The sequence below is a fragment of the Thalia democratica genome, chromosome 5 (genome assembly GCF_965202585.1).
Source record: "Thalia democratica chromosome 5, ktThaDemo2.hap1.1, whole genome shotgun sequence".
Lineage (NCBI taxonomy): Eukaryota > Metazoa > Chordata > Thaliacea > Salpida > Salpidae > Thalia > Thalia democratica.
The window spans coordinates 75,635,050-75,644,700 of NC_139169.1; the positions used below are offsets into that span (position 1 = coordinate 75,635,050).

The 9,651-nt window shown below is 30.9% G+C and overlaps 1 protein-coding gene across 1 annotated transcript; it reads right to left on the minus strand.

Annotated features, from left to right (window-relative positions):
• Positions 1 to 437: 437 nt before the first annotated feature.
• On the minus strand, positions 438 to 9,010 carry LOC145835548 (transmembrane protein 161B-like). The gene is made up of 9 exons (XM_082943195.1): positions 8,913 to 9,010; positions 8,297 to 8,580; positions 7,683 to 7,803; positions 6,471 to 6,611; positions 6,114 to 6,198; positions 5,381 to 5,605; positions 1,886 to 2,039; positions 1,272 to 1,461; positions 438 to 986 (listed from the first exon to the last, which is right to left on the minus strand). The coding sequence occupies exons 1-9, from the start codon at positions 8,992 to 8,994 to the stop codon at positions 850 to 852; spliced, it is 1,419 nt and encodes a 472-aa protein (XP_082799321.1). The 5' UTR covers positions 8,995 to 9,010; the 3' UTR covers positions 438 to 849.
• Positions 9,011 to 9,651: the final 641 nt, after the last annotated feature.

Sequence of the window (9,651 nt, forward strand, 5' to 3'; positions counted from 1 at the left end):
ATAATTAACAGATGAAAAAGCATGTTTTTTAAGCAGCAATAGAACAAATTAAGCTAATAGAAAGTTATTGTCTAGATAGAATTAAGAGCACTTTTTAGAAAAGTTGTAAAAAGTTAATAATACAATTAATTTATCAGAAATACAAGCTCTTGTTAAAACAAAAAAGTAGACTCTGTGCTTTAAAATTTAAGTTGGGACGTTAGTGAAACAAAATAAATTGCATATGATACAGCATTTAAAAAAAAGTATATTAAACTAGCAGTTATAAAAAAGTTTTTCAAAAGTAATTAAATGTTGCTAATTTGCTTAAATATTTAAGTTTTTTTATGAGTCGGTAAAACATTATTTAAACTAAATTCTCTTTGTGTTTAAGCTTTGTTTAAAGCATTTCAAAAAATAAAAAAAGTTTTCACACTAATTACAAGATAAAAATTAGATTTACGAAGACATACATAAACAAAATTTTTTTTTAATATCTCTTAACTTTTTTGCTAACACAAAATCAACTGTATTGCTTATAATTTAACAAAAAAGAATCTTGATTTAAAGAGTGTATATAACAACTCATTGAACAATTTTCTAAATATTTGGAAAAGTATTTCTTTTCAATACTGTAGATTACCATATAAAACTCAGCATCATTAATATTTGAATAACAAACCAGAATCAACAAACTGCTAAAAATAAGTTGACTATAAAATTTTGCAGTTCGTTAAAAATAATAATTATTTTCAAAATTCAATCAGAAAACCGTCTGTAAAAAGGTAACAGTCTGTTAAAAATAATTTCAACAAATCTCGAATTTGTAATTCCTCACCAGAAGTTTTAATATTTTTGAACAACTTATCATCAAAAGTAGGCGTGGTGCAGCAGACCGACGCACGTGGCCAGGAACCAATTAAAATTCGAGTAGAACACCAGGTAGCCAATCACGGAGCGGCAGACGTTTGGCGGGAAACTCGTGGCCAGTTTCCTCGCGTCGTAAGCTGTGCAAAGTTATGAATAAATTGTTTATTTTTTTATGTAAGCTGTGTACAGTTAAATTTTTTGAGCTTCAGTCCAAAAAGTAAGTATATTTGCTAATAAGAAATCGTATATATACAATTAGAAAAACTGAAAACGATGGCAAATTAGTTGTGTTGCTCATCGAACCTATTTTATTATCTCTTGTGTTATCTTTAAGAACTATTAAAAACAAACTAAATAAAAATCTTACGACTACTTCAAACTAAATAAACTTAACAATTTATAAAAAATTGTTATTTTCCAACCTGAGGTAATCATCTCCTTCAGAGTCGCTCCCTCCCCGAAGCTCGCCACATTGTCGTCCGCAGCAGTGGCGTTTGTGACGTCATAGAGGTAGTGCGAGGCTTCGGGGTCGTACAGCGCCGTCCACGTGTAGTTGCCCAGGGTTTTGAGGCAGAAGGCCAGAGACAAGTGGACCACCAGAGGGCACAAGTACTGCGTAAATTGTTTTAATTTTGTTTAAATTCTAATATTTATTTTAATTATAATACTTTTTTGTCAAAATTTTTTCTAAGAAGTTTTAAACGTTGATAAATTGAACACGTCTAGGCCTAAATTGAAACAATATACAATTTTGCTTTATTACTTTTTTAATTGAACACACACTCGTTGCCATTTATCAACTTTTTACAACTTTATAAAAGCCGGAAATAAAAAACTAAAGTATTATTAGTTATGCTTATCATAATATATAATTATAAAAATTAGTTTAAAAAATCGATTTCTAATAGTTTACTTTTGCCACTTGCTTTAAGATGAATTAACCTTACAGTTTACGTACATATATTTCACAAAACTCCAAGTTGAAACAGTTTTATTTTATTTTAAATAAATACTGAAACACAATTTTTTTGTTTACCTGAATTGCCACGACGCCGAGGTAATAGTAAACTTGCACCACCAGCGTCCGATACTCCACGTTGGTCATTTTTCCCGCCTCTTTCCTCAGCTTCAACGTTCGGTCGTACGCTATGTTCAGGTAGGCTTGAAGGTGGGGCCTTATCAGCACGAATCTGTTGTAATTATTTATTATTTATTTATTTTACGCTATGTTGAGGTAGCCTTGGAGGTGGGGCCTTATCAGCACGAATCTGTTGTAACTATTTATTATTTATTTATTTTACGCTATGTTGAGGTAGGCTTGGAGGTGGGGCCTTATCAGCACGAATCTGTTGTAATTATTTATTTATTTTACGCTATGTTGAGGTAGGCTTGGAGGTGGGGCCTTATCAGCACGAATCTGTTGTAACTATTTATTATTTATTTATTTTACGCTATGTTGAGGTAGGCTTGGAGGTGGGGCCTTATCAGCACGAATCTGTTGTAATTATTTATTTATTTTACGCTATGTTGAGGTAGGCTTGGAGGTGGGGCCTTATCAGCACGAATCTGTTGTAATTATTTATTATTTATTTATTTACGCTATGTTGAGGTAGGCTTGGAGGTGGGACCTTATCAGCACGAATCTGTTGTAATTATTTATTTATTTTACGCTATGTTGAGGTAGGCTTGGAGGTGGGGCCTTATCAGCACGAATCTGTTGTAACTATTTATTATTTATTTATTTTACGCTATGTTGAGGTAGGCTTGGAGGTGGGGCCTTATCAGCACGAATCTGTTGTAATTATTTATTTATTTTACGCTATGTTGAGGTAGGCTTGGAGGTGGGGCCTTATCAGCACGAATCTGTTGTAATTATTTATTATTTATTTATTTACGCTATGTTGAGGTAGGCTTGGAGGTGGGACCTTATCAGCACGAATCTGTTGTAATTATTTATTATTTATTTATTTTACGCTATGTTGAGGTAGGCTTGGAGGTGGGGCCTTATCAGTACGAATCTGTTGTAATTATTTATTATTTATTTATTTTACGCTATGTTGAGGTAGGCTTGGAGGTGGGGCCTTATCAGCACGAATCTGTTGTAATTATTTATTATTTATTTATTTTACGCTATGTTGAGGTAGGCTTGAAGGTGGGGCCTTATCAGCACGAATCTGTTGTAATTATTTATTTATTTTACGCTATGTTGAGGTAGGCTTGGAGGTGGGGCCTTATCAGCACGAATCTGTTGTAACTATTTATTATTTATTTATTTTACGCTATGTTGAGGTAGGCTTGGAGGTGGGGCCTTATCAGCACGAATCTGTTGTAATTATTTATTATTTATTTATTTTACGCTATGTTGAGGTAGGCTTGGAGGTGGGGCCTTATCAGCACGAATCTGTTGTAATTATTTATTATTTATTTATTTTACGCTATGTTGAGGTAGGCTTGGAGGTGGGGCCTTATCAGCACGAATCTGTTGTAATTATTTATTATTTATTTATTTTACGCTATGTTGAGGTAGGCTTGGAGGTGGGGCCTTATCAGCACGAATCTGTTGTAATTATTTATTATTTATTTATTTTACGCTATGTTGAGGTAGGCTTGGAGGTGGGGTCTTATCAGCACGAATCTGTTGTAATTATTTATTATTTATTTATTTTACGCTATGTTGAGGTAGGCTTGGAGGTGGGGCCTTATCAGCACGAATCTGTTGTAACTATTTATTATTTATTTATTTTACGCTATGTTGAGGTAGGCTTGGAGGTGGGGCCTTATCAGCACGAATCTGTTGTAATTATTTATTATTTATTTATTTTACACTATGTTGAGGTAGGCTTGAAGGTGGGGCCTTATCAGCACGAATCTGTTGTAATTATTTATTATTTATTTATTTTACACTATGTTGAGGTAGGCTTGGAGGTGGGGCCTTATCAGTACGAATCTGTTGTAATTATTTATTTATTTATTTATTTTACGCTATGTTGAGGTAGGCTTGGAGGTGGGGCATTATCAGCACGAATCTGTTGTAATTATTTATTATTTATTTATTTTACGCTATGTTGAGGTAGGCTTGGAGGTGGGGCCTTATCAGCACGAATCTGTTGTAACTATTTGATATTTATTTATTTTACGCTATGTTGAGGTAAGCTTGAAGGTGGGGTCTTATCAGCACGAATCTGTTGTAATTATTTATTATTTATTTATTTTACGCTATGTTGAGGTAGGCTTGGAGGTGGGGCCTTATCAGCACGAATCTGTTGTAATTATTTAATATTTATTTATTTTACGCTATGTTGAGGTAGGCTTGGAGGTGGGGCCTTATCAGCACGAATCTGTTGTAATTATTTATTATTTATTTATTTTACGCTATGTTGAGGTAGGCTTGGAGGTGGGGCATTATCAGCACGAATCTGTTGTAATTATTTATTATTTATTTATTTTACGCTATGTTGAGGTAGGCTTGGAGGTGGGGCCTTATCAGCACGAATCTGTTGTAATTATTTATTATTTATTTATTTTACGCTATGTTGAGGTAGGCTTGGAGGTGGGGCCTTATCAGCACGAATCTGTTGTAATTATTTATTATTTATTTATTTTACGCTATGTTGAGGTAGGCTTGGAGGTGGGGCTTGGAGGTGGGCTATGAATCTGTTGCGAATATTATTAATTTAAATATGCTCTAATCAAAAATAAACCTGTAATTAAAAAAATTAGTTTGTATATATTGCACATTTGCTTTGCGAAGGCCATATGATAGGGTGGCCGCTGATTCTTGAGTAATTTCTTCCAGGTTTTTGAAATCTCTTCCAGGTTTTTGAAAGTACACGTTTTTGGGTCTACTTTAGATATAAATTTGAGATTAAGGTAAAAAACTGTGTTAACAACACTTAAAAGATACTGTAAAGCTACTTTAAATGTGTTCGTTAATAAAAAATTTTTGATGATTTCAAAAAAAAAACATTTATCCATGCATATGATAGACTTTTTGTGTCAAACCGAAATTTCTTATAAAACATGTAAAAATTGTTTAAAATTTCTTGTTTTTTTAGTGACTTTTGTTCAAAATTCCAAGTTTTACCAGTTTTTTTCTTATTTCTCAAAATCCAGGTTTTTTTTCAGGATTCCAGGTTTAGTGGCCAACCTGATATATGGTAAAAGATTTTCTCCACTTTTCATCCAGGCTTATTACAAATTTAGCACAACTTTTTCCTCGTACAGCTGTTAGAGTGCTTAATAAACTTTCTTGAAAAAGTTTTTATCAAATGCAAATTAAATGAAAACCTTGCTGAAGAAAGCATATCAAATGCTCAAACAATGAAAAGTTTTGCTAAATTAGTAATAAAAAAATCGGATTTTGTGCACTAAATGATATCAATGATAATATTATTTTTTCAACTAAAATTAAAAGCGAAAAAGTTAAAACTACATGTTAAATCTACAGCATATTTCAATGAACCTATAAAACTGCAAAAAATTCCACAAAACTTAAATTTATTTTATTTAAATATTCCATCCAACAACTTACTTCAGCAAGCAAACGGCGACGACGAACGCGACCCTGTAAACCTCGAACCTCTCCATGGAAATAACCTCCTCCGTGACGCTGCTGTTGGTTATCTTGCCCGGCTTCAGCACAAAGTCTCGCACCAGGGGCTTTACCCAACATGAAGACGTGAGCAGGGGCGCGATGAAGTTGACGTGCAGCAGGGTGTTGAGGAACCTGTTTCCCTCGCTGTACTTGACTGCGTCCCTGGAGGAAAGTATTGTTTCGTCAGTTGACTTTTATTTAACAATAGAGTTTAGAACAAATAAATAGGACACAGTAATCTATCCACTAATAGGAGATTGATAATTAATAATTTATTATTTTTGAGAATAAACAATTACTCAGTTTCACCGCAGAGCGGATTTTCAAATTGTAAATCTGTACTACAGATTGAAACTGAGTAATTGTTTTTTCTCAAATATAATAAATTATTAGATGACTTTTACTACCTTAATATTTGCTGACTTTTGTTTTACTAATAGTTGGTTCAAAACTACATCTCAAAGCTGCTTGTTTAAAACTAAAAAGTTAAAACAAGATTAAATGCAGCTGTACACTTGAAAGCAGTGGCAGTGAGCGCATTGGAAAAAATAATTAGCATGATATTTTAACACAAACAAATATTTACAAAGTATTGAGTTTTTTTTTAAAGGCAACCCTACTTAAAAGTAGATTTAACTTAGTACACAACACTGCAAAAATAATATCTCACCTGTACATTTGAGCCATTCTGAAAGCTGGAAACGCAAATATGACTCCGTGAAGAGCGCTTACAAATGCCAGAACCAGTTTCAATCCTGAGAAAAAAAAAAGTAAAAAAAATAAACACGAAAACTTTATATTTCAGCTTTATAGGCTTTTTTAAAAAAATCAGAAAAAAAAGTTTTATACAACAACCTCGCACAAGAAACAAAAAAAAAATCATCAGGTTGCTATTTGTAAAGTTTTGAAGTTAAAATAATAAATGTCAAAACAATCTCTTTTTTATGACAAACCATTTGTTAAAGTTAGAAAAAACAATTTCAACTTTATATATATCATTAAATTTAAAGAATTAAAAAAAAAAAACCTGATACTTTTTGCCTCACATCGACTTCAAGCCACTTGCTCATACCAAAATCGAGATAGTCCTCACTGACGGTGAGCAATCCCAACGATAATATGAAAGAAACAATCCCAAACACTATTGACAAGTACATCTCTCCGCCACCTACATACATATTATAACAATTTTAGTTTTTTAGAATAACGATTTTCAACTTACTTGTCACAAAGCATTTAATTTTCAATTACGAACTAAACTTATTCACCTCTAAATTTAGTTAATTAAACAACCACCTTAATGGGTTGTTATTGTAGATACAACTTATTACAAAAGCTAAAATTAACATCACCAAACTTAAAAAACACTAAAATAGCCAGCAGAGAAACAAACTTTTTTGTTGTTTTAAATAAAATGTAATTAAATTGTGGCAAAAATTAACACATATTTTTTTGTTTTATAATGTTGAACTTTTTTAAAGTTAAAGGCATAGGGGTCCACCTTGATTTTTACAAGTTGATCTTGTTATTAAAAAGTTTTATCTGAGCTATCAGACATTTTAACTGCTTGAAAAATTCAAAGAATTTTTGAGATAAGAGCGATCAAAGTCAGTGACCTCAATAGGTTCCTAATGGAAGGCACAAACCAAAAACATGAAAAAAGACCATTTCACTGAAATTCTGTCTCCTCTTTCATTTTTTAACTAATCATCTTCAACTTTTCCTAGAAATTCTTTTATTAAAATTTAAAAAGATTGACTGCAGGAATTTTTTATTTTTAAGAAATAAAATTAGTGTTCAAAAAAGACCACCTTTTTTTTGCTTTTTTTTCTAAGTTTTTATTTTTTAATATTTTTAAAATCACAACATTCTAAGTCTTCTAAACTATAAAAGGAACGTTTTCTGAAAGTTTGAGGTCTCTAGCTCAAAAAATGAATGAGAAGATATATTTTTAGTGATTTTTAAAATTTATAAGAAAATTGACCTTAAAAAATTTGCAGTCCATACGTTTGTACCAGAAACTTTTTATAAACGTTCCAATATTCCATAAGTTAAATAAGATTTTTCATTCTATAAAAACTGGCTTGTAGTTTGTACTTCAAGCTTTCATATAAGATCCAATGGTATTTTTAGTAAAAAAAATATTGGACCTCCCCTATGCCCAAACTAAAATAACAAAGAACTATTATTTGACAAACTAAAATCAAATTTTGTCACATAACAAGTGATCATAACAAACCAGATTTAATGTAAAGCTTGATTATGTTAAACATGTTTTTCATTGCAAATGATACAGATAGTGCGATCCAAATAAGCGACAAATTGAACTCTTTACTGGGTTTCCATAACTCATAGTATACCTGTAAACAGTAAAATTTTTATACCTTTTTCTGCTTAGTTTCAAAAATTTGCATATGAAATTTAAAATAATATACTAAAGTTTGATCAAATAGTTCTTACAATAGTCTAGATTTATTTGTTAAGTTATTAAAATCTCATTATTTATTGCTACAAATGATAGCTTTAAAAATTTTCTTAAGTTTTCCCCACTTGTTTTATAAATGTGAAATTTATCAAGCTGTTATTGCATAAAGTTAAAGTTTTATTCCTTTTGAGTTTAAGATTAACTTCATATGTTTACTTTTTAAAAACATAAATCAGATTATATTTTTGTCTTAATCTATTTAAAAAGAGAAAAAATATCAAAGTTTGCTACTTACTATATGGAAACAACATATTTGGTAGTATTTTTGATAACAAGTTGTTAAACTAACTTTTTACCATTATAAAAATAATTGTTTTTTTTTTAAACTAGAATTTGGAACAAAATATCTGTATCTTCATTACACAAACCTCAGTTGATACGTAAACCAGTACAACAAACAGCGCGTAGTTGACAATCCACTCATACTCGGAATAGTTCCTCAGCACCAAGCTGTTTATTGGTTTAATCTGGTCGGTCGACAGTGACACCTCCAAGTTTTTGGGTATTTTGAACGTCTGCTGCTTCTGCTGCTGCTGGTTGTTCTTCCTCTTCCCTTTTGCTTTCTCCAACTGCTTCCCCGACAGCCTGAGCAGCTCCTCGTTGCTCGGCTCTCTGTAGAATATCAGAGATCCGTTGCATAAAATCCATCTTCCTGTTAAATACTGATTAAAAATATTGTGATACCTACAAAGTATAAAACTAGTGTAAAAAAAAATGATATCCACTAAACATTTAACTAGTGTATATAGCTATTAGGTTGTATTTGATTCAACTTACAAGATATTATAGTATGTAGAAAAGCTACTTCAAATAAACTTTAAAACATAGTTATTGTGTATATGTAAAACTTAACAACATTTACATTTCTGTACTTTTCAATATAAACTTACATTTCTTGTAACAATAAATTGAATTAAAGATTATAAAATATTTATAACAAAAATACAAATTCCAGTTAAAAAAAAAATACTAAAACACAAATACCTAATGAGTAAATAGGAGTGAGTTTTTGCAGGAAGCTTGCCATGATCAGTGTGAAGCACAATTGAAAACCCAGCAGCGCCATTTTACTTTATTTAAATTCTGTAAAATTAAAATATAACAACTAGAAGAAAAATATTTCATTGTAAACAGTTTTAAAAAACTGTTGAGGTAAAAACTCAGTCTATAAAAGTTTTTTAGTTTTAATATTTTTAATTTAGAAAAAAAAAATCTTACAATAGTATGTTACTTAAATTAACTGTTTATATCAAAAACTATAAAAAGCTTAGTAGTTAGAAATTTTAAAGCCATGCAAGAGGTCCTCCTATTTTTTGCAAGTTGATCTTATGTTTTTACTATCATCTGATCTACCTGATAAGTTGTTGGACCCAAAAATTGTTAAAAGTCAAAGTAGCCTAATAAGGACCAAAGTGAGACAGATCATTAAATATTTTATAGGCCAAAAAATGAAAGACTAGAATAAAGACTTAACCACTATAAGAAGCCCAACATTTTTTTCAATTAACACTAGCTAGCAAATTAATGTTTTAAACGGATAATTTTCTTCGAATTTCAAAAACACAGTAAAATGTTTTACTTATTATTTATTAGAGCTAGTGACTTCAATTTTTTTTGGTCATGTTGATATTCCTTGTAGTAATTAAAAAAATTGTTGAAACTTTTTTTAATTAAAAGGAAAAATTTAGCAACCAAATAAGTATTTACTTTCTTATTGTTCAAA

Bases quoted from the DNA above. Each gene is read 5' to 3' on its own strand.
- LOC145835548 (XM_082943195.1), bottom strand. From the start codon at position 8,994: ATGGCGCTGCTGGGTTTTCAATTGTGCTTCACACTGATCATGGCAAGC. The intron at 8,581-8,912 runs GTATTTGTGTTT...AGTATTTAACAG, and splicing joins CACTCCTATTTACTCATTAG to GAAGATGGATTTTATGCAAC. The intron at 7,804-8,296 runs GTTTGTGTAATG...TACTGTTTACAG, and splicing joins TGGTTTACGTATCAACTGAG to GTATACTATGAGTTATGGAA.